The sequence below is a fragment of the Perca flavescens genome, chromosome 18, assembly GCF_004354835.1.
Source record: "Perca flavescens isolate YP-PL-M2 chromosome 18, PFLA_1.0, whole genome shotgun sequence".
Lineage (NCBI taxonomy): Eukaryota > Metazoa > Chordata > Actinopteri > Perciformes > Percidae > Perca > Perca flavescens.
In genome coordinates, this window is record NC_041348.1 from 15,678,330 (window position 1) to 15,705,944 (window position 27,615).

General features: G+C 38.8%; 3 protein-coding genes across 3 annotated transcripts in view; 1 reads left to right on the forward strand and 2 right to left on the reverse strand.

The window, feature by feature from the left end:
* Window positions 1-1,063: 1,063 nt before the first annotated feature.
* Window positions 1,064-17,235, reverse strand: LOC114573647 (uncharacterized). Its single transcript, XM_028605928.1, has 4 exons — window positions 17,113-17,235; window positions 12,674-12,936; window positions 10,806-10,925; window positions 1,064-9,509 (listed from the first exon to the last, which is right to left on the reverse strand). The coding sequence occupies exon 4, from the start codon at window positions 9,418-9,420 to the stop codon at window positions 1,960-1,962; it is 7,461 nt and encodes a 2,486-aa protein (XP_028461729.1). The 5' UTR covers window positions 9,421-9,509; window positions 10,806-10,925; window positions 12,674-12,936; window positions 17,113-17,235; the 3' UTR covers window positions 1,064-1,959.
* A 338-nt stretch (window positions 17,236-17,573) lies between these two features.
* On the reverse strand, window positions 17,574-25,788 carry ddx1 (DEAD (Asp-Glu-Ala-Asp) box helicase 1). Its single transcript, XM_028604440.1, has 26 exons — window positions 25,481-25,788; window positions 25,310-25,361; window positions 25,092-25,155; window positions 24,975-25,004; window positions 24,758-24,854; window positions 24,488-24,535; window positions 24,262-24,345; window positions 24,061-24,144; window positions 23,896-23,972; window positions 23,735-23,807; window positions 23,544-23,620; window positions 23,339-23,453; window positions 22,907-23,045; window positions 22,097-22,157; window positions 21,863-21,961; window positions 21,597-21,686; window positions 20,860-21,048; window positions 20,601-20,652; window positions 20,276-20,422; window positions 20,025-20,116; window positions 19,863-19,935; window positions 19,256-19,328; window positions 19,002-19,044; window positions 18,813-18,908; window positions 18,355-18,475; window positions 17,574-18,204 (listed from the first exon to the last, which is right to left on the reverse strand). Exons 1-26 carry the CDS (start codon window positions 25,494-25,496, stop codon window positions 18,074-18,076), a joined length of 2,223 nt encoding a protein of 740 aa, XP_028460241.1. The 5' UTR covers window positions 25,497-25,788; the 3' UTR covers window positions 17,574-18,073.
* Window positions 25,598-27,615, forward strand: part of nbas (NBAS subunit of NRZ tethering complex) — a 169,007-nt gene continuing 166,989 nt past the window's right edge. The window contains exons 1-3 of the mRNA XM_028604439.1: window positions 25,598-25,926; window positions 26,365-26,416; window positions 27,056-27,092. Of these exons, the coding sequence (XP_028460240.1) occupies window positions 25,834-25,926; window positions 26,365-26,416; window positions 27,056-27,092 (182 nt within the window). The 5' untranslated portion in view covers window positions 25,598-25,833. The remainder of the gene's footprint in view (window positions 25,927-26,364; window positions 26,417-27,055; window positions 27,093-27,615) is intronic.

Consider the following 27,615-nt stretch of genomic DNA (forward strand, 5'->3'; position numbering starts at 1 on the left):
GTACACTGTACTATTTCACGTTCACTTACATTTACTTTAGGGCTAAAGTCAAAGTTGCACACTTAACCCTTGTGTGGTGTTCATATTTTTGTTACACAGCAAGTGTTCTTTGATTTGGTGGACCCACCACATTATTAGGTTTTTAAATCAATACAGCCATAACAATTAATGTAAAAATACTTAATAGATGTTTACTTTAGCTCAATTACCAATGATACATACATCATTTATGGTTCATATTTGCCATTTACCCCTGTGAGATCACATTTATGATAATGGGAGTGTACCATGTGCAGTCATTGCAAATAAGTTATTTTTATGTTATTCACAGAAAATGAGCGAAGGCTAATGAGAATAAATAAGTAAATAATAAATAGCATAATTTTTCTTTTAGCGAACATTGAAAATGGGACACAGACCTGAACACCACACAAGGGTTAAAGACTTTTACTTTGAAAGCACAACAACTTGGCCGAAGTGCTCTTGCTGTTTGTTGATGAATTGACTGGGCCGAGTCAAAGCCAAGGTATGTGGTTCATTCACACTAATTGCTGAGATGTGTACATAAAGGGCTAAAGTCAAAGTTGCACACTATTTTGTATCCAAAGCCTATTTGGGGTTTACTTTATAATTATGCTGAGTCAACTTTGCATAATTACCTTTTGTCCCTATCTAGCCTATGTGAAGAGTGAATTCCTTTGAGATGCAGATATCTATAGTTTATTGCATCTTCCTGGTTAATCTTTTAATCCTGGAAAATCTTTTCTGCCCCAAAAGAAAACGAGAAGAATGCTGCTGGTGTGGAGCACCGCCAACTTTGAGTATTACATCTACAAGTTAACTGTCATAACCTTAAGGACTGGATACTATTATTGGTTGAGTTGAGGATGCATGACAATAAGAGATAGGGCAGTTGGTGTTTAATACTCTTTAAGCAGTGTTAAGCACATACGAAAGATTAGAGAGCTTTGTTTGCACCACAATAAGCAAATAATTATAAGCCGCACGCATATCTTATATGAGACAAGTTCATAATATTTGAAAAGAACACCGACAACGCAGAAAGGGTGCTTTCACAATTTAATATAAACTTATTGTACTCAAATGGCAATGAGAAATACACTAGTCATCAAGATCCAGGTCATTTTCCTTTCTACAGTGTATATATCTAGCCTGGATGCCAGCCGAACTTAGCCCCACCCACAACATTCGAGGTCAGGAAGTTCATACTCACATTCTGACTAGAATCTGAGTATGACCATGTCAGGCTAGTATATATCTGTATTATACAAAAAAAAAAAAAAAAAAAATTACTGACACACTCATTTTTACTTTACAGCTTCAAGAAAGTAACAGTTTTTGTAATATACAAAAGTGTTATTAATAAACAAAACAAAAATGAATGATGAATCATAAAAAGGTACTAATGAAAAATAAAAAGTGAAACAAATTAGGCAGGAGAACAAGCACTTTGAAAAACAGACCATAATGCCTCAGATGACTATATAGCTATAATAGAAAAACCTGCTATCCACAAAGTAAAGGTCAGTGTCAAAAGATCCTCAGACACATTTTTACAAAAACTTAAGAAATGACCAAAAGCGGACCACTTAAGAAAAGGAAACCTTAGCTTAAACATTTTCCAACTGTGGCAGGTCTTTTTTTGAACCAAGCTTCAAAGCTTCAAGGCATTACATAGACAGCTGTTTGCATTGAAACATTTTAGTCAAATCTATTATCTTTTTGGTCATCCATTTCTTGAGTAAGAGTTTAACTGTGTTACACACATTTCTGCAGCATTGAAATTATCATCTACATTCTCCCTCAACATGGAATACATTTTCATAGCAAAGAATGTAGCTTATAGCATCGGTTTAGTGTAAGACACACCGGTCTCTTGTGTCAACTATAATTTAGAACATTAGAACATTAGGAACTCATTCCTCTTAGATGTCCAGCTCATTTTCTGTGAACTCCATGATGGTGCGAGTCAGCGGGCACATTTTCTTGCTCTTCTTTTATCAATGTGCTCTCATTGCCCTGACCTATGGTTACCATGGAGTATTCCTGTGACCTTACTGCTTCAACTGGGACTAAATACTTCACACCCTCAGTGTCCCATTCAGTTTTTATTTGACTCACATTCTCGTGTTCAGATACTGTTTTCTGACTTTCAGAGTTCGGCCATAAAGTTAATAAAGTATATGCAAGGGGTCCTGTAGGTTCACCTGGGACTAAATGCTCGACATCCTCAGCGTTTGATTCTGTTTTGAAATCCTCATAACGTGGACAATACTTTTCCTCAGTGTCCGGTTCTGGTTTCACACTGCCATGATGTGGACTGTACTCCTCCTCTTTAATCTGTAGGTTTCTCTGGAGAAGACTGCCACAGCCAACACTCACTAGATTGCCATTTATCTGCACTATCGTCCCAGGATCAGTTTTGACATCATCAGAATGTGGACGGTATTTTTCCAAAGTGTGCGGTTCTTGTTTCATATAGCCATGATGTGGATCGTCGTTCTCCTCTTTAATCTGTAAGATTCCAAGACTCCCATTCATCTGCTCTATTGTCCCATGAACCAACAGATCCTGGGACAAAGTGCCACTGTTAGTTTTGACACCATCGAGAAAATGGATGCGATTGACACCTGAATGGTATCTCACTTGGCGCACAAACCTTCCCTCAGCCTTTTTCTTGTATGGTTCTTCCCGGGAATACTTGTTCCGTTTCTCAAATAGTCTCTTCTCTACAAACCTTTGTGACGCCTCAGATGCAAACACAAATGGTAAGTTGAAGACCTCGTCTGGTCTGTTTCGATATTTACGATATTGCTTGACCATGGTTTGGATTTTGGATGAAGTTGCTATGGAAAATTCCCAGCGCCTGTGATGTTGTGAGCTAAGATCAAAGTTATAGTCAAGGATGTCGTACACAGTGTTTGGCAAATAGTGTCCTGTTTTCTTAATTGCAAATTTATGGATCTCATACACTGCAGCCCTGGTCAATAGCTTCAAGTCCAGTTTTTCTTTCTCTCCTGATTTTGATGTCACGTCTAGATCCAAACCTATCTCCGTGCAAATAGGATAACAGTTAAACGGTATTTGACTCCGAGCATTTCTCTTTGATCTTTTTATGACACTTATATTATGACTTGGCAGTGTGGCTCTTTTCATCTTTGTTTGAAGTGCCAGCTTTCTTTTTTTGGTAGCTTCCTTACATTCACTTCTCTGCATGGTAGCTGCCTGTTTCAGTTTACTTACATGTCCAGGTTGTCTGTGAGAAGACGGTTGAATGACTAAAACTTCATTAAACCAGGCCAGCCCGCCGTCATTTAGTGTAGTCGCTCTGTGGAACAGATGTGCAATATTAACGTCTGACATCTGCATGCCTAAGTTGAAGTTGTGTTCAAGGACTGCATGAATGATGCAATTTTTTGTTGCACACAATCTTTTGGCGAAACTAGCCACTTCAAGCATAGCCCCACTTGTCAATACATGCGTGTCAAGCTTTTCTTTTGGTCGATCTTTGTCCACACACAGGTTCAAACCTATTTTCTTGCAGCGAGGGTAACTGTCCATTATCGTCTCCTCTATTGCTGAGAAGTTAGAGGACGGATCTTTTGAAGGCTTTTGTGCGGTGCAGTTCGTATCTGCAGTGACTGCATCAGTTATGGTGTGTGGACGAGGTTGATGCATGAGACCAGGGTCAGATTCATCCTGTCGAAGCTCTTGGTTTCGGTCTTGAAAGCATTTGGGGCAATATGTATTTTTCTCATAAATAGATTCTTGTTGGTACCTCATGTCAGGGAGTTCAAACTGTATTTTCATTCGAGGAATGCTGTATTTTTTAAGCGCAATCTTTCTAATTTTTTCCATAGTTTGCTGTGCAAAGGCACGGCGAAACAGCTCAGTTTTTAAATCAAGATGGAAATTATACTCCAGTATCTCAGTGATGAAATGTTTCTGGGCTGACATCAGTGCTGTGGCAAATGTGTTTAATTCAACCATGATGCCATTGGTCAGAAATTTGGGATCAAGATTTTGTTTTACTCCAGATCCTACATTAAAATCAATGCCTAATTTCTTGCATCTGGAGTAAGAATAAAGTGGGCAATGTTCTTCATGAGGTATTGAGAGGATTTGCTGAATAGGATTGGCTCGCAATTTCCACAGCTTTAAATTGAGCTCATTTTGAGGTTTAGTGTCAGGGGAATTCACTACATCTTGGTCTTTGAATTCAGCCTGGGAAGAACCAGCACTACATGCATCCACATTTTGGTAATTCTGGCAATCCAGTTTCACCTTCGTTGAGGGTAATTTTCTTGTGCCCATTATTTTATTTAAGGCTCTAACACTGGCCACTAGATTCCTTTGCTCCACTATAGCAGGAATTTGGGCAACAATACTTCTGGCAAGATCAGAATCTCCACTTTGCAAATCAACATCCAAGTTGTGTCTGAGGATGTCAAGACAAATCTGATCAAATGTTCCACACAACGTTTCTGCAAAGTTTGTCACTTCAGTCATTGCTCCATTGATCAGTTTGCTGATATCCAGTTTTTTGTTTGGTTGATGTTTGTTTACATGTAACTTCAGACCTATTTCCTTGCAGACGGGATACACCTCCACACTGTTGGTTGGAATATGATCTTTGGTTTCAGCATGCAAATGAGCAGGACACCCGGGAGCAACGTCACACTCCTTTATTCTCTGATTTTCCATATTTATTAATTGCATGCGACCAGGGAATTCAAAGATATCTTTTGAGAATTTAACTGCATCTTCAGAGTTTTTCAGTTGTCTTATTCTTTTCATGATTTCACATGTGAAACTATTTCTCTGGTATTCACTCTGCAGGCTGATGTCAAAGTTGTACTCAAGAATCTCCATGATGAAATTTTGTTGGGATGAATTCATTGCTAAGACAAATTTAGCAACTTCGAGCAGAACAGAATTTGACAAAGAGTCTACACTTAAGTTTTGCTTCGGGCCAAATCCAACATTGAATTCAAGGCCAACTTTCTTGGACTTGTTGAATGGACCGAACTCTGATGAAGAGAGGATTTGTTTTACACGGTTAGCACGCAACTTCCACATGTTTTTCTCCGTTTCCATTTTCTCTTGTTCCACGTCAAATTCATTGCCAGCATCTAAGTCTAGATCAGACTCTCCTAAAGGGTAAGTGTAGTTATTCTCTGTTCCCATTTTTTCTTGTTCCATGTCACATTTTTTTGGTGACTTTCTTGGAGTCTGTGTTTGCTCTTCACCTCCACAGAGTCCTCTTTCATCAGGTGGACTTACAAATGGTAGGTTCACATTTGAGTTTACAGTTGATAAAGTAGATGAGATGTCAGCAGTGGTGAGGGTAGGTGCACAAATACCTGGACAACTTGAAATTGATTCTTTCGAAATGTCCAAGCTCAGAGAACAACTTTTGGGGTTTGTTAAGTGATCCTGATTGCCAGAGTTTCCTAAATCTGGGACTTTGTCGGAGTCTAGATCAGACTCTCCTAGAGGACAAGTGTAGTTGTTCTCGGTTTCCATTTCATCTTGTTCCATGTCACACACCCCTCTGGTCAATAGCTTTAAGTCCAGTGTTTTTCTTTCACCTGGTTTGGATGTCACATCTAGATCCAAACCCATCTTAGTGCAAATGGGAAAGCGGTTTCCTTTATTTTGACGATTTGAATTGGATTTTACGTCATTGATATTATGACTTGGCAGCGTGGCTCTTTTCATCTTTGTTTGCAGAGCCAACTTTCTTTTTTTGATAGCTTCCTTCCATTCACTTCTCTGCATCGCAGCTGCCCGTTTCAGTTTACCGGTACTTACATGTCCAGGTTGTCTGTGAGAAAATGACTGAATAACAAAAACTTCATTAAACCAGGCCAGCCTGCCATCCTTCAGTGCAGTCGCTCTGAGGAACTGCTGTGCAATATGAACGTCCCGCCTCTGCATGCCTAAGTTGAAGTTGTGTTCAAGGACTGCATGAATGATGCCACTTATTGTTGCACACAATTCTTTGGCGAAACTAGCCACTTCAATCATAGCCCCCCTTGTCAATACATGCGTGTCAAGCTTTTCTTTTGGTCGATCTTTGTCCACGCACAGGTTCAAACCTATTTTCTTGCAGCGAGGGTAACTGTCCATTATCGTCTCCTCTATTGCTGAGAAGTTAGAGGACGGATCTTTTGAAGGCTTTTGTGCGGTGCAGTTTGCATCTGCAGTGACTGCGTCAGTTATGGTGTGTGGACGAGGTTGATGCATGAGACCAGGGTCAGATTCATCCTGACGAAGCTCTTGGTTTCTGTCTTGAAAGCATTTGGGGCAATTTGTAGTTTTCTCATAAGTAGATTTTTGTAGGTACCTCATGTCAGGGAGTTCAAACTGCATTTTCATTCGACGAATGCTAGTTCTTTTATGCGCATCAACTTTAACTTTGTCTAAAGTTTGCTGTGCAAAGGCATTGCGATATAGCTTGTTTTTTAAATCAAGATGGAAGTTATACTCCAGTATCTCAGTGATGAAATGTTTCTGGGCTGACAGCAGTGCTGTGGCAAACGTGTTTAATTCAACCATGATGCCATTGGTCAGAAATTTGGGATCAAGATTTTGTTTTACTCCAGATCCTACATTAAAATCAATGCCTAATTTCTTGCATCTGGAGTAAGAATAAAGTGGGCAATGTTCTTCATGAGGTATTGAGAGGATTTGCTGAATATGATTGGCTCGCAATTTCCACAGCTTTAAATTGAGCTCATTTTGAGGTTTAGTGTCAGGGGAATTCACTACATCTTGGTCTTTGAATTCAGCCTGGGAAGAACCAGCACTACATGCATCCACATTTTGGTAATTCTGGCAATCCAGTTTCACCTTCGTTGAGGAGTCTTTTCTTGAGCTCTTTATTTTCTTTAAGGTTTTAACACTGGCCAATAGATTCCTTTGCTCCACTATAGCAGGAATACGGGCAACAATACTTCTGGCAAGATCAGAATCTCCCCTTTGCAAATCAAGATGCAAGTTGTGTCTGAGGATGTCAAGACAGATTTGCTCACATGTCCCACACAACGTTTCTGCAAAGTTTGTCACTTCAGTCATTGCTCCATTGGTCAGTTTGCTGATATCCAGTTTTTTGTTTGGTTGATGTTTGTTTACATGTAACTTCAGACCTATTTTCTTGCAGATGGGATACACCTCCACACTGTTGGTTGGAATATGATCTTTGGTTTCAGCATGCGAATGAGCAGGACACCCGGGAGCAACGTCACACTCCTCCACTCTCGATATGTTGTATCCAAGTTCAGAATTGAAACTGCCCACACTAGTATTTGCCATTTGTATTGATGACATGGGATCAGGTAGTTCAAAGATATCTTTTGAGAATTTAACTGCATCTTCAGAGTTTTTCAGTTGTCTTATTCTTTTCATGATTTCACATGTGAAACTATTTCTTTGGTATTCACTCTGCAGGCTGATGTCAAAGTTGTACTCAAGAATCTCCATGATGAAATTTTGTTGGGATGAATTCATTGCTAAGGCAAATTTAGCAACTTCGAGCAGAACAGAATTTGGCAAAGAGTCTACACTGAAGTTTTGCTTCAGGCCAAATCCAACATTGAATTCAAGGCCAACTTTCTTGGACTTGTTGAATGGACCGAACTCTGATGAAGAGAGGATTTGTTTTACACGGTTAGCACGCAACTTCCACATGTTTTTCTCCGTTTCCATTTTCTCTTGTTCCACGTCAAATTCATTGCCAGTATTGGAGTCTAGATCTGACTCTCCTAAAGGGCAAGTGTAGTTGTTCTCTGTATCCATTTTTTCTTGTTCCATGTCACATTTTTTTGGTGACTTTCTTGGAGTCTGTGTTTGCTCTTTATCTCCACAGAGTCCTCTTTCATCAGGTGGACTTACAAATGGTAGGTTCACATTTGAGTTTACAGTTGATAAAGTAGATGAGATGTTAGCGGTGGTGAGGGTAGGTGCACAAATACCCGGACAACTTGAATTTAATTCTCTAGAAATGTCCGAGCTTAGAGAACAACTTTTTGTGCTTTGCAAGTCAATCTGATTGCCAGGGTTTCCTGAATCTGAGACTTCGTCTGAGTCTATATCAGACTCTCCTAGAGGACAAGTGTAGTTGTTCTCGGTTTCCATTTCCTCTTGTTCCATGTCACGTTCATTGCCAGTGTAGTAGTCTAGATCAGTTTCTGTTAGAGGATGACTGTAACAATGATCTCCCTTTGCTGTATGACCGGTGCACAAATCAGTGGGACGATAAGGTATGTTTGTCTTTGTGTCTTTAGACTGCCATCTTCTGCTCCTTTTATTCGCCCTTTCACTTGTCAAGAGAGCCCTTTTTTCCTGTTTACTTTTTAAATCAGACTGCCGTCTTTTTGTCACTTCCTTAAACTGATACGGCAGGGCTTCCATATTGGACAGTGCTGACCCTCGGTTTCTTTTGAAAGGTGTTTTCTGTAATGAAAATGGCTTATTTTCAAACTCTGGGCTTACGTTGCCGAAGATCATAAGTTGCTTTCTTCTGTTCAGAATGTACAATGTCTTGGACAAAACTCGAGTTTTCTCCTGTTGACTTTCGAGATCAAGTTTAAAGTTGTGCCCCAACACATCCAAAACAATACGGCTGAAGGATGCAGCCAGTATTTTAGTGACCTGTAGTAGTTCTAACATCACACCATTGGTCAACAAACCTAGATCTAGACTTTGTTTTGACCCAATGTCAAGTTTCAGACCAATTTCTTCACAATAAGGGAACAAAGAGGGAAGAACATCCTCTTTCTGTTCTTCTGCTGACGGTGCTCCTGGATACTTTAATTCATCTTCATGTTCACTGTCATCACCATGTGCTCCATTTATCTCTTCTGAAAGACTTTCCATCTTCATGTATTCTTTGGATGTTGCTTGTGAACACTTGACTGTATCTTCATAGTCACTATCATCAGTATCATCAATTTCCACCAGGAAACTTTCTGTCTTACGCTCCGTAGATGCTATATTGAGTCCATTGTTGCTGTTGCATTCTGGCTTAGATGATATGTTAAAGAGAGTAAAAACTTCATTTTTATCTTGCAGAGATAACCTCTTCCGGTCGTTGACTTTGATTTTAATGTGATTGGTAAAATAAACACGTTGTTGCTCATTTTCCAATCCAAGATCGAAATTGTTCTCCAAAATGTTTGTGATAAAACGCTTTTTGTTCTTGTTCATTGTTTTAGCAAAGTCACAGATCTCAAGCACAACACCATTTGTCAATAATTGTAATTCTTTTTTTTTCTGTGTCTTGGATGCTACATTAAAATTTAATCCTATTCTATTGCTGTGATAGAATGGTTCTGGATGTCTTGAAAATGTCTTTACATGCATAATGCGCCACTGCCATACTTTGTGTGCATCCATCTTTTTTTTTGTAGTCCTTCAGACTGCAGGCGTCCCTCTGTACTCTGTAGTGATCTACTGTTCCTCTGGGTCTTCTATGTCTTCCTTTCCTGTATTTAGTTAAGAAGAAAAAAAAATAAAGAAAAAAAAAGGATAAATGATACACACTATATCTCAGCAATACACTGTTCTTATTATATTGAGGACTTGTTCTAGAAAAAAAACTTTACTAGTGCAAACTTATGCCTCAGTGAAAGAAAAACACATAGCTCAGACATTAAAAGCACTGAACACATGCTTTTAGATATTTGTTTTAAATCAATGGATGCATGCATTTGGGATGATGTCTAGCTATGTACATACTGTAATTACACCTAGCCAGATTCTACTGCTCTTCATACTATTCATCCTGCACATACACTTCTTCTTACTACTCTTATGTTACCACACTGCACATAGCTGTACTATACTGTACATATCTGTCTATATGGTTCATACAGAATATCCATATTTACTTTTTTTCTTATTATATATTCTAATGCACTGCATATATCTATATTATTCTTACTACTATTATGTCACTGCTACTACATTGTACATATCTGTACATGTTGTTCATACATTGTTCATATTACATAGCCATATTTATTCTGCTCTTATAACACTGCAATATATTACTTGTCCTGCCTATGCACCACCTGTCTATACTTTGTATATCACGTTGCACTTTTCTGCTTTTTTTTTGCACTTCTGGTTAGATGCAAACTGCATTTCGTTGTCTTTGTACTTGTTCTCTGCACAATGACAATAAAGTTGAATCTAATCTAATGATGTCTAGCTCTTGCTCCTATATGGTTTAAATGCATTTGTTGTAAGTCACTTTGGGTTAAAAGCGTTAAACTTGTAAAGTTTCTGTGCAAAAAAGGTATGTTTACATTCAGCATTTCTCATCAAAAGACATTGTGCATGTAACATTGTAGAGTAACATTCGCCTTTTCAGTGGGGCACTTAGTAAAACTTCCTTTAACACTCCTCACTATTTTCATATGCAATAGAGTCTGCATCACAAGGAATCTAATAATGGACTGATATATGTAATAAACAGATAAAAACAAAAGTAAATCCTTTTCCCATCACAAATGTGTGTACTACACATATAGCCAGTAACCAAGTAGGTTTAGTAATGTATTTACTATTTAAGATGGTCTTTTCAATATAATGATAACATCATAACCACAATACCACGGTGATTGGATGTCGGCCGCAGAGTTGAGCTCATTACAGTTATCACCGCAATTTTTGGTGTAAATTACAGGATTGCACATAGTGTGTAATATGGAATATAATAAATGCAATAAACATTGTTTAGTTAGCAAATGTCAGTGTAAGTTCAGCTTCTTACATACCTTGTAAGACATGATTTAGCTTAGCTATAACTTCCTCCAACACGTCTGGCACACTGCATGTCTTCATGCTAGGTAGACATCCTGCAATCGGTGATGGGACGGTGCTGGTACAGCGCAACCCTGAATGGAACAAGTTTGAATGGTTGTTAAGTCATGTATATAATGCTCGCACGACACTCAAAAAATAGGAACAAAAATTTAAAAGGACAATTCCGGTGCTAAATGAACCTAGGGGTTAATAACACATGTGTACCGAGTCGAAAGTTTTCTGGGACATGTTTTCATGCTAATCTAATTGAGAATTCTGTAAGTGTACAGACAGTTTATTAAAAAGATAGATTATAAAGACCGTAGCGTTTGTGTTTACTGTTTTCTAAGATGGCTCCCGAATGTAAACACAAAGCTACTGTCTTTATAATCTTTTTAATAGTGCTGTCAAAGGATTACAATATTTAATTGCAATTAATCGCATTATTGTCATGGTTAACTCGCAATTAATCATACATTTGTATCTATTCTAAATGCCCCTTGATGTCTTTTTGTCCCATTATTTTTTCTCATTTTAATGCTCTTATCCACATGGAAAAGTGGATCGCCTTGCTTTGTGCAAATGTTTTTTTAGGTTTGTTCTTATTAAATTTTTTTATTTGATATTTGCTCTGCAAGTCAGTCTGGCCAAGAGCCCATTCAAGCCCATTTCCAATTTCTCCAAATTGAGGCACCAATCACAACCATTGAGGCGGGCTTTACACGATGACAATAGCGCAGCAACTGCAAGCAGCTTCTTGTTTACATTCAACATGATGGCCACCGAACCCGTTGATGCCGCTGTCGATGCTACGTCACCCGGATCGTTGGACTGATCGGTTGAAGGACTATCCAATTGCGCCCAGAGGCATTTGAGCGGTGTCCATTGGTGTCGCCCCTTTAGAAATGCGCTGTGAATGAACCTTCCCCAGATCCACTCTCAGTTACAACTGAGAAGGGTCTGGTGTCAACCAGGCTAGGTATCCATTTGCTTCTGTCTGAAGTCATCCATCGTCGCCTGGCTTTGACAAGGGGACGGAGAATTCGCATCAGCTGTGTGCTTGGCCATCAAGTGGTATTTCAGACTGGACGTGCTGCGATGATAGCTCAGTTCACAACAACAAAACACACCGATCACTTTGGTCTTTTCAATGGAACCATTAGGCAACTTTTTACAAGTAAACTTTCCATTCAGAATCTTATTGGCATCCATTTTGGCGTCTCTCGCTCGCCATCCACTCAAAACGTAACGTTAGCCTACTACTCTTTGGCCGGCTTGCAAGCCCAAACAAGTGTGTGCGGCGTGCCTTTTTTTTTATTTTTATTTTTTTTTTGTAGTCTAGCTAGATCCGGTGTGGTCACTGTGGTGTTGTAGTTTTTATAACGTTACTAGTTGTTGCAACAGCATGTGAAAAAAACTACAAAGTCTGCTAGAAAGAACGTCAAAAAGGGCAAAAAGAACGTTAATCTTGCTTAAAAAAAATGTACGCCGTTAAAATGGGTTTGCGTTAACGCCGTTAATAATGCGTTTAACTACTTTTTTTAAATAAACTGTCTGTAACCTTACAAAGTTCTCAATGCTTCGGTTTGCAAGTAGGGACCCTCATTATGCTTCCCTGAAAGTGTGGCGCTATTTTGAGCCTTGTTAGTGGTAGAAAATAGTGATTTACCAAGTGCACCTGTAGTAGGTAACAGCCTACCATTGGCAACTACTACAGCAATCAGAATGAGAAAATTATTTTTTTTGATTTTTGGTGAATATTTTAAACTTTTAATTCCATCCTGTTTCACTATAATGTGACATATGAGTAAAATATGACCTGTAGTAACTAGCAGCCTACCATTGGCAAGAATCTGAGTACTTCTTTCACCACTGCTAATCCGTGATGTCGAGCACCAGCTTCCTCAGGAGTCTTTGCCCGCTGAAGGCGTTGTTCCTGATCACAAGACGGACATGCTGTCCTCCAAGGTCCAGCTCCTGCAAATCCTCCAGGGCAGACAGGGAGGTGGAGTTGATCTCACTGATGCGGTTCAATCCAGGTACAGGTGGGTGATGTGGGGAGGGAGATGAGAAACCCAGCAGAGGTTCTTGGAGCAACGTTGGCTACAGAGCCAATAATGAGGCAAGATGGAAAACAACCCAGCACCAGAAAGAGAACATTTAAAAAATGTAAGTGGATTTATTTATTTCAAAGTGGAGCAGTGATCATTTACCACTAACTTACCACTTTGGTGAATATTTTTCAGAGAAAATTGAGTCCTGCTTCCATATAAATTGTCTTCAGGAAATCGTGACCTGTACTAAGTAGCAGTGAGTGATTGGGAAGTACTACAGCAATCAGAATGAAAAAAGGTCTTTTTATTGATTTATGGTGATTTCTTTCCTGAAAATATCCCAGTAGTCTATGTCACCAGCCTGAGCAATGTAATTTGTAGACGGTCCCTGACTCAGCCAATGGAACGCAGATTAAAGTGCTGTTTTTGCACGTAAAATCGGTAGCGACAACAAATACCATTGTGATTTTTTTTTATACAGTGTCCTAAACTGTCCTCAACATACTACACTCGTAACGTAGTCGAATGTTATTGAAGAAACTGAATGGGGGTAAGAAAGAAATTCATGTCTGTCCAACGCGCCCGTCACAATAGACGTACTTAAGGACCATCGTAAAATTGCAACTCCACTCATTTTAATCTTCATTAACTTTTTTGTTTTACAAAATAGACATCGCAAACCACTTCCATTAAAGAGAGGGAGAGCCATTAAAAACTTCACACTTGTGAATTAGTAAAAATAAATAAAGATAAATAAAGATGTAGGCTATAGTTACCAATAACGATGGTAGTTACAACCATTTTCTGATTAATGAATATAATGACATCAAACCACCTGTAATATATCCCCTCACAGATTTCACGGCTGTTAGTTTGTGAGAAAAAAAATACTTTGAAAATACCTTATCAATATCAGTGATCCGTTTGCTGTTTAATGCAAATTTAAAGATTAGTAATTCAACACATTTGTCATTAATGAATATATTGACATCCAACCACCTGTAAAATTTTCCAAACATCGTCTCAAAACGTTCACAGCTTTTACTTTGTGTTTATGTCTTTAGCAAATCCCTTAGCATCCTCATCAGTGACCAACTGTCTATAAAATGCATATTTAAAGGTTATGTATTTAATAGTTTTCTCATCTCTGTATATGTTGACATCAAACAACTTGTAATATTTCTCAGATATCTTCGCACAACTTTCACAGCTGTTAGTTTGTGAAAAAGTCTTTAGCAAATCCCTTAGCATCCTCATCGGTGTCCTATTGTATAAAAAATATATATTTAAAGGTTATAAATTTAATAGGTTTCTCATTTATGAATATTCTGGCATTAAACCAACTGTAATAGGTCTCAGACACCCTCTTACAAATTTCACAGCTGTTATTTTGTGAAAAAGTCTATCAAATCCCATAGCATCCTCATCAGTGACCTATTGTATGTAAAATGCATATTCAAAGGTTATCAACTTAATAGGTTTCTCATTTATGAAGATAATCACATCAAACCACCTGTAATGTCTCAGACATCCTCTTAAACATTTCACAGTTGTTAGTTTTTGAAAAAGTCTTTAGCAAATCCCTTAGCATCCGCATAACTGACATGTCTATAAAATTCATATATAAAGATTATTATTTTAATAGGTTTCTCATTTATGACATCAAACCACCTGTAATATGTCTCAGACATCTTATCCCAACTTTCACAGCTGTTAGTTTGTGTAAAAATACGTTCAAAATACCTTGTCTCAGTTATCTCACAACTTTCACAGCTTTTAGCTGTTAGTACTGAGCAAATTCTGCATCATCTTCAGTGACCTATTGTGTAAAAAATGCACATTTAGAAGCTATCACTTCAATAGGTTTTTCATTCATGAATTTACGGAGAACAAATCACCTCTTATATTTCTATTTAACTTTGTGAAAAAAACCTTATAAAAATAAATTTTGTAACAAATGCAGATTTAGAGGTTATTTCAATATGTTTGTCATTTCTGAAGATATGGACATCAAATCACCTCTAATATGTCTCAAAAGTTACAAAGCTCTTACTGTGTGAAACAGCCCATTTAGCCATACAAGTATGCAATGCATCATTAACAATCAATAATAGGTAGGAACTGGAACCGTCCAACCGAACTTCAACTTAACAGCCTTTGCCCCTGCTAACCTTTAAATATGCATACAATAGGTCACTTATGAGGATGCTAAGGGATTTGCTAAAGATGTTTTCACAAACTAACAGCTGTGAAAGTTGGGAGAGAATGTCTGAGACATATTACAGGATGTTTGATGTCAACATATTCATAAATGAGAAACCTATTAAGATGTTAACCTTTTTATATGCATTTAATAGCCAAAAGATCAGGGATATTGGTATTTTTTTCACAAACTAACAGCTGTGAAAGTTGGGAAAAGATGTCTGAGAAATATTACAGGTGGTTTGAAGTCAATACATTCATAAATGAGAAACCTATTAAAATAATAATCTTTAAATATGCATTAAATAGCCGACAGATCAGGGATATTGATGCGGTATTTTCTAAGTATTTTTTTCACAAACTCACACCTGTGAAAGTTGTGAGAGAATGTCTGAGACATATTACAAGTGGTTTGATGTAAATACATTCATAAATGAGAAACCTATTCAAATAATAATCTTTATATATGCATTTTATAGACAACATGCCAGTTATGCGGATGCTTAGGGATTTGCTAAGGACTTTAATTTAACAGCTGTGAAAGTTCTGGGAGAATGCCTGAGACATATTACAGGTGGTTTGATGTGATTATCTTCATAAATGAGAAAGCCATTGAATTGATAACCTTTAAATATGCATTTTAGAGACAATAGATCACTGATGAGGATGCTACGGGATTTGCTAAATAGTTTTTCACCAAATAACAGCTGTGAAAGTTGTGATAAGATGTCTGAGACATATCACAGGTGGTTTGATGTGATTATATTCATAAATGAGAAAGCCATTGAATTGAAAAGTTTTAAATATACATTTTAAAGACAATAGGTCACTGACGAGGATGCTAAAGGATTTGCTAAAGAGTTTTTCACAAACTAACAGCTGTGAAAGTTCTGGGAGGATGCCTGAGACATATTACAGGGGGTTTGATGTCAATATATTCATTAATTAGAAAATGGTTGAAACTACCATATTTATTGGTAACTATAGCCTACATCTTTATTTATCTTTCTTTATTTTTACTAATTCACAAGTGTGAAATGTTTAATGGCTCTCCCTCTCTTTAATGGAAGTGGTTTGAGATGTCTATTTTGTAAAACAAAAAAAGTTAATGAAGATTAAAATGAGTGGAGTTGCAATTTTTACGACGGTCCCTAAGTACGTCTATTGTGATGGGCGCGTTGGACAGACATGAATTTCTTTCTTACCCCCATTCAGTTTCTTCAATAACATTCGACTACGTTACGAGTGTAGTATGTTGAGGAAAGTTTAGGACACTGTATAAAAAAAAAATCATTCAGTTCTTTGCGCTCTAAACTGTGTCGTTATTTTTGGTGATTTTTAGTTAAAAAAAATAAGTGTGAAACGTCTGTACCTCTCCAACATACCCTGGAACTGAGTAAAATTGAGGTTTTGACAACAACCTATTGAAGGTAACATCCGTGAAAACCGACGAATCTCAAACATTAAACTAACTTCACCCCGGTGAGTACTTGACTAAATATACGTACGTCCTATTGAAGTTAATATTGAAATAAACATAACTAAACAAGGACATTTCCTGTTTTGCCAAAAAAATCGTGCACTCCCATTCTTTCCCCCCAACGCGATCATTTACTATTCCAATATATTGATTTTAAAACTACATTCCACTTTTTTTCCAGCACTGGAATAGTGTAAAGTCGTGCAGCCACTGTTAACGGCCTGAATTCAGTGAAGCTAGCTTCTTTCTCCCTCAACATGGCAACCTTCAACGCTACAAAACATCTACTTTCTGTACAGCGACAAAGCAGGTAAAACATTCGTGGGTTCCAATGAGTCTTCACTACTCAAATTTAGCACTTATGATCGCGTATATTTTATATATAAAAAGATATCAAGCATTGTTTGTCATCCCGGGATAGACAGACCAGCCCAGCCATGGATTTCATTTTGGGAAAAAGCACATCCTCATGGCTCTATTCTATTGACAACAACCTCAGTCTTGATCGAAATAGGACGACACAAACACGAGTGTTACACGTACCGAATGTAGTCTGCACAATCGCCAAGATGTTCTTCTTCTTTGTTAAGACAGTGTAGTTTTCAAAAGTCTCAATATAAAATGCAAGGAGTAAAATCTCTTGAAGTAACGATGCCGTTTCCAGCGGAAGTGATGATTTAAGCGAGTCGGAATCCTTCAAAATAAAAGTGTCTAATAATGGTCCGTGATTAAAACGAGATTTTACATACCTGGATTATAGAATTACATTAGTGATGGCTTTGTTTTTCCACGACCAGTTTTATCTTGAAGCACATTCTATACCAATTAAAACAAATCATCAAAAGCGTCAACCATTTTTCATGGAACAGTTTTCCTGGTGCATGTTGGAATTTCGTAATTAAATTCTTAACACAGAATAAATTCAACATAAGAAGCATTTACAATTGACATAAATGTCCTTCCTTTCTGAGGAGCAATTAAGAATAAGAAAATGATCCCAAAACTGAGCAGGCTATAAAATTTATTTCAGGAAAGAAAACAGCCACTTAATTACATAGACTTTTTAGCCAATTACTCTTAAACTTAAATATTTTAGTAAACCGTATCAATCAGAAAACACAAAAATCCAACAAATTAGGTTTTGCATTACATGTCAAGGATTCCATTCCATTCCATACTATTCTTTCAAGCAGTGTAGTGAAGGCCAAGGAGTTCTGCATACTAAATGCTTACAATGTTCCAACTTCCAAAGCACTAATGCTGAACTTTATACTGTGGACACAGACTGTAGAGAAGTTTGTCATTAGCAGTGAAATGAATTTTTCCACCTTGTAGTATACATTAAATGTAAATCATTTCCAAGTTATGTTTATATGTTGGAAAAATAAAAGCACAATGCTGCTTGGTTGCTAAAGACTTTGTACTATCCTATTGGTTGTATCTTAACCCATGTAGACCTGCTCCATTCAGTGCCGCTTACAGTGTTGTGCTAGTTGGGATGTGTTTAGAAGGCTCTGAAAAGCTGGTTTGGCATGTATCCCAGGTGAAGGAAGGAAGATTGGGCTTCTCTCTCGAGGTTAGCCAGCTCCTGGACCGTCGGGGCCAGAATATCCACGTGACCCTTGTAGTTACCACCTAGGAAAGAGCAACAGTTTAGTTTGTCTAGCTCAACATAAAAGCAGTGAATGTAATACATGTTTAGCACAGTACAGGATGATTGATAACCATTCATAAAGTCATGCTACTAGTGTTGCTAAAATATTTTCAATATGCTCGTACACATACCTCCCAATGCTCTGCGCTGACCATAGCTGACCTTTCCATCAAAATCATCCACAGGTACTTTGATGTCTGGCTCACACTGGGTGATTGTGCACTTTAGATGCTCCTCAATATCTGACAGGAGCTGTGGTGAGAGGAAAGGGAAAAGGACAGAATTGAGAGTCCACAATAGCTAGGGAGAAATTATGTCATATTGTGACAGGGTCAAAAGCGTGTGTGCTTGAGCTTTCAGCGCTTCAGAAATGGAGCAAAACATTACTGCTCACTAGGGTTTGACTATGAATGTTTTCAATTTCCCATCAGACACACCCTTCAAACCCAAGGGTGCCATTTCTGCCAAGATGACAAATGCATCGGCTTCCTATCAAATCACTTAAAAACGCTCGCTTTGTCGTATTTCAAATAGCAAATTGTACTTGCTACCTCAGCTTGATTAAGTATTTGTCTGCGTCTTTGTTCACCTCTTTCTCGTTGTACCAGATGGTGCAACCTCCATCCTCCTTCAGCCGGGTGTTGTAGCAGCCTCTGCCTCGGTTCGGGCAAACATGGTACCACACCTGCACATAGAGAAAAATTAAATTTGACCCATTTTCAAAAGTCTATGCGTAATCAAAAAATAATTGTCAGTGTATCTCTATAATCCAACCAACCTTCTCCTTCTCCATAGCAACCAATGAGATGGCCAGTCCCATTCTGCAAGTTGAAAGGAAAGGTGATGATTTTAGCTGTTGTAAATATTCTAATTTATTGTCTTCCAGTTGAATCATATGATCATCATAATGACACATTTATAGATATATCATTTGAAAGTTTTAAGTTGCAATGAAGATGAATTTGACACATGAAAGGGATTATACAAACAAAATCCCTCCCTCCGTTATTTTTCAGGAACGTCAGAGCTTACCTCTCGGCTCTTCCGACTCTGCCGATACGATGGACATAGTTCTGCTTCTCATCTGGCAGGGTGACGTTAATCACTGGAGAAAAAAGATCAAAGTTGTGAGAACTGATGGCAGAGGGTGGACATGTATAGACCAAATACAGCAAATTATTCGTTTGTAATGAAAACTGTATATAATCGGACGATTGGTATAGGGAAGTATTGGAAATACTCCCGTCGGAAAAACTGACTCATACCCTGCATGACAATTTCGAGGGATTCATCAACATATGGCAACCAGTTCTGGCCGCGGTGGACCCCTCTGGACTGAACTTTGTCTCACCCAACTAACATCGGATCTGACTACAGCCTGTTCTAGCAATTTGAATATAACTAGGCCTGCACAGTGGTGTGTGTGTATTTTTTTTTTAACGTGTGTGTATAGTGTGATCCCTGCTGTGTTTTTTCCTCTTTTTGTTAGTATGTTCAGTTCATGGAAAAAGTGGTTCTATACATAGCTGGAACAGAAATGTGTATTGAATACCAGAACCCCTATAAAAAGACTTTTAGAAATCAGCAGTTGTAAAGGTAAGTAGAAAACTAGGTTCTGTATTGGAAATCAAATATTTACCATAAGGAACTCCGTGGACGTCAATTCCTCTGGCAGCCACGTCTGTGCAGACCAAGAGCTTTACTTCTTTTCTCTGAGAACACAAAGAAGATATTCAAACATCGACAGACAGAAAACGGTTGTAATTTGTAAAAGGGCATCATTACGCTGTTGTTCTTTTACCTTAAAGCGCTCCAAGTTAATTTTTCGCTCGTTGGGCTTACGATCACCATGGAGACAGACGCAGGAAAGCTGGTGGCCTTTACTGTCCGGACCTAAAGAAAAGAGACCATCACTGAGGAAGGATTCTGAATTTGTCACAGAAAGAAGTCAAACGTAGATTATGTTGTCATGTGTGTCTGCAGTGGTATGCTCCCACTTTTAAAATGTCTGTCCATGCCTGACGGCTGAAAAGTGGAACTAATGCCTCCTACCTCCTCCTTGCTGAATGAAGTACTGTTCCAAGTTGTCACAGTCAATCTTGGTGCGACAGAAGATTATGGCCTGGTCCATCTTGTGTTCTTTGATGGCCCTCACTGTGTACTCGCCCTTCAGCAACTTGATGGCTTCTGACCACATTTCTAAAACGCACACATAGACATTTATGTTCCTAATCATTATGACTATTAATAGAAGTAAATTACTATATCAAATATGTGTGTTGTTGTTGTTTATGTAATGTACATTGATTGGAGATGCCCCTTAAAGACACATCAAACTAGAGGGATGGTCCAAACTGTGTTGCCTATGTGCTCTCACCTGCAGAATTGGCTCCTGGTCTGGTGTTATCTTTGGCATGGACTTCATCAGTCTACCCAAAGCGAAAGAGAACAAAAGGAGAAACACTTTGTCAACTAAATAATCTAAACTGAGAGAAACAACAACATACAATCTTTAAAAATGTGTTGAATCCTCAACAATGCTTCAACAGCAAAGCAAATCCCCGCTGCATTTCCCCCCTTATTACTCAGACTAGGTCGCCATGACGTGCGCCTTTGGGCCGACGTAAGGGACTCACCCGGATGTGGTTCTTGCCAAGGCGCTCCCAGAGGCGATCGGTTTTAGGATTGACAGGAACTACCACGTGGTGGACGGTCTCAGGGACAGAGTCCTCGCCCTTCAGGTCCACCCAAGTGGGAAAGTGCATGATACGCTCAGACAGCTTCTTTACGTCAAATGAATGGAGGGTGGCTGAACACACAATCACCTGGAAGAGAAGATGTCAACTGATCAGATAAGTCTCAACAATCCGAAAAGGGTTTATTGTCAAGTAAGTAACAGGAAGTTGTCTTGGTGGTGTACACATAAACAAATAAACGAATGGAACATTAATATGAAGAAAAAAATAAATAAATAAATAACTACAAATACAGAAAAAACAAAAACAAAATAGCTGTTTAACATAGAAAAAAAAAAAAAAAAAAGAGGCTGAATGGATTGAGTGCAGAATGTGCAACTAATATATAGTACGTGCTGATGCACATGGACAAAACTGACATAGTTCACTTGGTCTTACCCCATCTTAATAACATATTTGATCTTACATGCTACATGCTTTGCTAGCTGGTAAGCCCCAGAGAGCATCGTTTACATGTATCCAGCTGTACCCTGCATATGAAAAGTTTTCAGAATATGCATCACGACTGCTCTGTCAGTTAAGTGGGTTGCTTTGCGCCTACGTTACCGTTTAAGGTGGTCTTAGTTGTCATCGCTAAAATGTTTATTGTCACGCATGCAATTTATTTTAAGTGTTACCTGCAGTCTCTTGCCATCAGAAGTGACCTGAGGGATTTGGTTGTGGATCCTGTTGATAAAGTCTGTATAGCCTGCGGACAGTAGGCCGTCCTGAGGGACGCAGAGAACAAAGACAAAAAAGTGAGTGACTTCAGGGATTGTTATGCTATGTGAATCAACCATTTACAAAAACAGTATTTATACTTTGCGGGCTGGGGAAAGAAAATAAATAAATCAATGCTTCTGATGTAACAGGAAGGACTCTAGATGTGTTGTAGGCTACATACACACTCATCCAGGACGAGAAAGCGGACTTGGGCCAGACTGAGCTTCCCAGTGGATATGAGGTCGTCCAGTCTGCCGGGTGTTCCCACCACAATGTCGATCTAATTATAAGAGGACATAAAGAAGCAGAAAACAGGAAAAGGAAATAAGGCAAAAAAGAAGATGTCTGTTAGTTAAAACAGTTTCAACTCCGTGTTTAATAAATTAAATGTTTGGAGACCGTCCATGTCACGCACCCCCTGTTCCAGAGCAGCCAGCTGGTCTTTGGCAGCCACACCACCAATCACCAACAGCTCCCTGTAGTGAAACATCGACAAATGACCGTATATACTGATGTAAAAATTTTATATTAAAACACTGGCTCCATCTGCTGGTATATGACAAGTTTTACATATATACTGGAATATGCAAGTGCAGCATGCAATGACTTAAGCTTGATTTATGGTTCTGCGGAGGCTCCACGCAGAGCTTTCGCCGTAGCCTACGTAAGTGGCCTGATGTTTATACTTGTGCGTTGGGGTGTGCGTCGAGCCGGCATGTGTGTGTGGGCATGTGTGTGTGTGGGGAGTGGGTGATAGAGCGAGGGAGAAAGTCAGAGAGTGACGGCGATTAGCTTCGGAGCGAGTAGAGAAACAAAGTGATTCCCCTGTGCTTTCTGACCAAGGTGGGAAATCTGTAGCAGGAAAAGTTAACCGTCTCCTTGATTTCATGTTGTTGATGGAGAAAGCGAACCAGGAAATGAGTCGGGGGAATGCAGCGCTACCAAGCAACAGCCGAGTGACGTACGTCGCCGTGGCGTGTAGTTACATTTTTTTGAGAGGTGCACGTCAGGCTACGGTGTAGGGTCTGGTGTAGGTTTGTGTCTCCACTTAGCTACGGTGTAGATTTTACGCAGAGCTTAAAGTTTAACACTTTAGGTGATTTAGGTCAATATCATCGGTTTACAAAGTACCTACATATACTACACATGGATTTTCTGCACAATTCATGGTTTTTACAAAATATTCATGCCAACCAATGTTGATACCAGCTCTTTATATTCATACCTGAGTTTGGGGTTATCAACATATTTTGCACATTGCTTCACATTGTTGAGAGTTTGTTCGGCCAATTCTTTAGAAGGCTCGATGATCAGGGCTTTGGGTGCGTTGGATGATGCTTTCACCTGACTCACTTTGGCAGTGCCTGCACAAACAGAGCAAAGGCAGCTATTCATCACTGGAATATACCAGTGGCATTGTAGTTGTGGTGATAAGTTCATAGGTGCATCAGCAATGGTAAAAAAAATGTTGCTCTGGTACCTTGTTTTCAAAATATCTATCGAAAGCAGGCTTTTTATTGTGAAAAGAATAAATACATGATCTAGTCTAACCATCCAATTATCTCTGGTTCTACGTAGATAAGTGTATGATATCTATCTCACAATCACATTTAGTATATTTTCTTGCTGCACCTGAAATGAGGTTGCATCCACACACCTGCCTGAGAAGATTTGACTGTGTGGCCCTCTGGTGCCTGGTTCAAGGCAACAAACCCACTCTTAGGAGCATTTTTAAAGTCTTCTCCTCCAAAGTTGAACTTCAACTCTGCATTCTGGCACACAGATAGAACAAAAGAGCAATTTGTATGGTGTAAATCTGGCACCTGTTGGGTTTGTGTTCTGCCGTTATTTTAATGTGATACCTTGAGCACACAGGAGGCAAAGAAGGGCTGGTTCTTCACATGTTGAGGGATCTCAAAAGCCAAACCCAGGTCATTACCTGAAAGAAGAAAACAGAGAGAAGGGGCAAGAAATATGAGTAACTTTGCTTCTTACCACCAAGCACTGATGTACATAATCACGATAGTGAGAATCATAACTACTGAGACAGCACCATTTTTAGAGAAGGATATTTGGCCCTTGTCTAGATCCAAGTAGCATCCGACAGTGTCGTGCATGGTAAACTCCTGCGAAGCGGCAAGATAACAAAGAGAAAACATGTTTGAAAAGTATCCTCACAATTGTTTACATATCTGAATATTCATTAATTCTTACCTCTCCATAGCTGTCAAACTGCTTGTTGTTGGATTTCTTTCCAGTCCCACCAAAACCAAAACCATACTTATCAGTTCCTGGAAAGAAAGAAATCTTTTTAAGACAGTTTATTTAAGAAGTTGTACGTTTTACAGAATGGAGATTGTGAAGAGTAGAGGAGCATACCCAAGTCCAGGGCTGCCTGACTGGTGGACCAGCCAATGCGACACAGACCCTGGTCATGGCAGGTCACTTCATAGTAGTACTTCCCTGGACACAGAAAGACATGGACAAGTCCAGATAACCATTTGGTTTCCTGTATAACTCATGTATGTTGTCTTGAAATCCTAATTTGTCTGGTTTTAAATCCCAATCAATTTCAATTACCTTTGGTAACCCCTTTTGTAGAGCGACAGCCATGCCACTCTTTAAACTCCCTGCTCTGGCAGCACAGTCCATCTGGACCAATTGCTGTACAGGTAAAAACAAAAAGGGTCAATAAGGACAGAAGACAAAGAACAAAGTTGGAATATTTACAGTTGCCTTTCAAACAGTTTAGACTGTCCCCCAGTGCTGGTATTTGACATTACATGCTTATTTTTTCTCCTCTTACCAAAGGCTGTGCTGCGGTCATAAGGATTCATCTGCCAACTGTTGAAAACTGAGCCAAAACAAAAAAAACATGGCGGGTTAAATTTCTGCAGAGCACAAACCACTGCTTTCATACATTTTGTATTATATAGGCTCCTCAGTTATGATACTGGCCTGACTATGTCTATTAAACCATAGAGTTCTGAACAAATTTATGAGCATGTTTTACCTGGCATATAAAACACCCAGACTGCAACCAAATAAGTCACAATATTATGTTAAGTGGTCTTACTAGCTCCTCCAGTCTTGATGGAAGCTCTGCCCCTCTTGCCCTCCTGCTGATCCTTCAGGGTCTCATACACAATCTGGATCACTGGGATACTGAAGGCCTGAGGATGACAAAGTATTACACTTAACTTAAGCTTTTGTAGGTTACTTGGCCTGATGTTTAAATGCAAACTGCAGAGTTAAAGTTTTATTTTACAACTGAGTGGCTGTCAAGAACTTACTCCTGTTTTGCCACTACCCGTTTCTGCTGCCTAAAAAAAGAAAAGAAAATTAGATGTTAAACTTGCAGGGCACACATTTTGTGTCTGAGACAAATATAAACAAAGAGGTACACTTACCATAAGTACATCTCCTCCACCAAGAATGAGGGGAATAGACTCTGCCTGGATGTCAGTAGGTAGCCTGAAATCCAATGATTAAAATACATCAGTTCAGTGTCAACTGGCTTACAGCAACAAGTAACAGGTAACAACAAAATGGACAGAAATCACAATAAAGGCATGACATAGCAACACTGCCGAACAAGTATCCCAGCCTGAGGTTTGTAGTGACTTACAGCCACTCCAGCTCTTCCACAGCCTGCGCGATTTCAGGCATAACCCCCATTTCTGTTGAACAAAGCCATATTTAATAGTTCGGTACGCTCATGTACCTTTTAAAAAATGTTTGAAATTAAAGTAAAATAAGGATACTACGTGAAAATGAAGCAGTTGATAAAAACTCTTACCTGAAAACGCTGCCATTACTGCTACGAGTGCAAATTAACCGGATGTTAAAACGTGTTCAGAATTTTCGGCTCGGTGCAGCACGTTTAGTAGGTAGTCGTATGTCATTGGTTCCGGTTAGTGAACTACTGGTCCGGTAACGATAATTCCTAAAATACGGTCAATATTTTACTATACACATCGCTTTGGGGCGAACTACAGAAGTACATGTTTCAATGTTTTATCATACTATAGTAGGCAAAGTCAAGCCATTAAACTCTCCTGAGCGGTTTGCTACATTTTCCAAACGCGGTTCCCTGATATATCTTGTCCAGTGCTACTCGCCGTAGACGTTTGACAGCCTGTTCAAGTAAACATGGCTGAAGAAAGCCTGATAGAAGGCGAAGATGAAAACATTTTGTACGATTTACTTGTCATTACTGAATGGCCGGCAGAGACGGACACTCAGGTTAGTCAGACTTCTATTTCCGCTCGTTTCAGTTTAGTGTTGTTGAACATTTATTTGTAAAAATGGCCATCGAAAGTCAAATATAATCAGTTGCATGGGGTCAGCCGCTCAAAGCCACGTAGCATACACTGTTAACGTTACATTGCTAGCTAAATCCTCATAATCTCATTTCACATTGACATATAGTGTAGTTTTCCTTTTTCATCATAGTCACTTGTGCAATGGGCAGTTAAGTTAGCTACATTTATAAAGCAACATTCATATTTTGCTCCTTTTAGCTAGCTATAGCCCAAAAGTATGTGGCTGCTCGACTAACTTTGGCGTTGCCATACATGAATGAAGTTACCCTAGCAAAGGAGGGAAGCTCAGCCTTGACACTTTTAATTTGAGTGACCCGACACATATGACAAACCCACCTGCCACTTCTAACATTTGCAGTTGCGAGGCAACAAGGAGCACAACACCTCACTTATTGCAAAAGCAGTGACAGGTAAGTTCTGTTTTATACTCTGCATGCCAAAAAGGGGCCCTTTACTTCATCACAAAATATATATTCAGCACCTGCCATAACCATGACATGTTCCAAATTGTGTGTGTTCACTCTTAAATTTAGCAGTCAATGTACCCCACTAATGCAACACATCAACACTTTATATGTGTCTTGGTGGAGTTTGCTTCTACCAGAATGCGATGTAAGCTTGGCACCAAGCAGTGTTGCTGGTTGCCGGTAGGCCAGCAATTCTGTTGGAGTTACTGTAGTTCAATCTGACATTTGATCACAGATATCTAATTACATATACAAGATTTCTTAGTCAAGATTATGTTGGCATGCCTGTTATGATAACAGACTGTCTTTATAACCAAGAAAACAGATTTCCCCAAGTCCTACAGTAGGAAGTGCCAGAGTCACTGATGAACATGATCATAGGTCCTGGAAGGTGCTATAGATTTGTATAGTTAGATCTTTTGCCTAGATCGTAGTAAAGAGACTGCTTTTCAGGTCCATTGACTGCAGTTTCTGATTTTAATTTAGGATGTGACAACAGACAGCCTACACAATGATCAATATAATATTTCATTATGACAGTTCTCATCATTATTCTTACATACTGTGATGTATTTCTTACAGGGCCATTCCGCTTAATCTTGCACTACTTGTGGTACAGGTAAGTTCATCTGGGATTGATTGTGGTTATTAGTAGTATGATTTTTTAAAACAAAGATGTGTGACTTACAGGAATACGTAAATGTTTAACTACATTACATTAAAAGCACAGTTATTAATTATGGTTTGCAAGCAAGCTTGTATTACAATTAGAAATGGGAATGCATTTTTCTGGCAATGACTAAGGAAATTGGATTTAAGTACTAATGTACTACAAAACAAAGTGATAAAATGTACACAGTTTGTTCAGAATGCTTGTCTTGGTGACATTTGTCTACCATTTAAAATAATTCTGTTTTAATACTGGATAAAGGATATAGTGCTGTGTGTCATGGTAGGCAGCACTAACACTAAGCTACTTAAAACAAACATAGATCGAGCACTTTTACTTGAGATTCAAAATTATCAGATGTTCATGCTAGTTTAGTTTTTCTTAATGAGCATATGCTTTTAGATTTAAACCCAAAATTAAAATATATGTATATGTAACAATATTCAGCAGTATCCGTTAATGCAAATCCTTT

Excerpts from the sequence above, each read along its gene's own strand:
- LOC114573647 (XM_028605928.1), bottom strand. The coding sequence starts at position 9,420 with ATGGATGCACACAAAGTATGGCAGTGGCGCATTATGCATGTAAAGACA.
- ddx1 (XM_028604440.1), bottom strand. Across the intron at positions 25,156-25,309 it reads GTGGAAGAGCTGGAGTGGCT|GCTACCTACTGACATCCAGG; the intron begins GTAAGTCACTAC and ends ATTGGATTTCAG. Across the intron at positions 18,476-18,812 it reads TCTGGTACAACGAGAAAGAG|CTCCTGTCAGATATTGAGGA; the intron begins GTGAACAAAGAC and ends CTCTCACCACAG.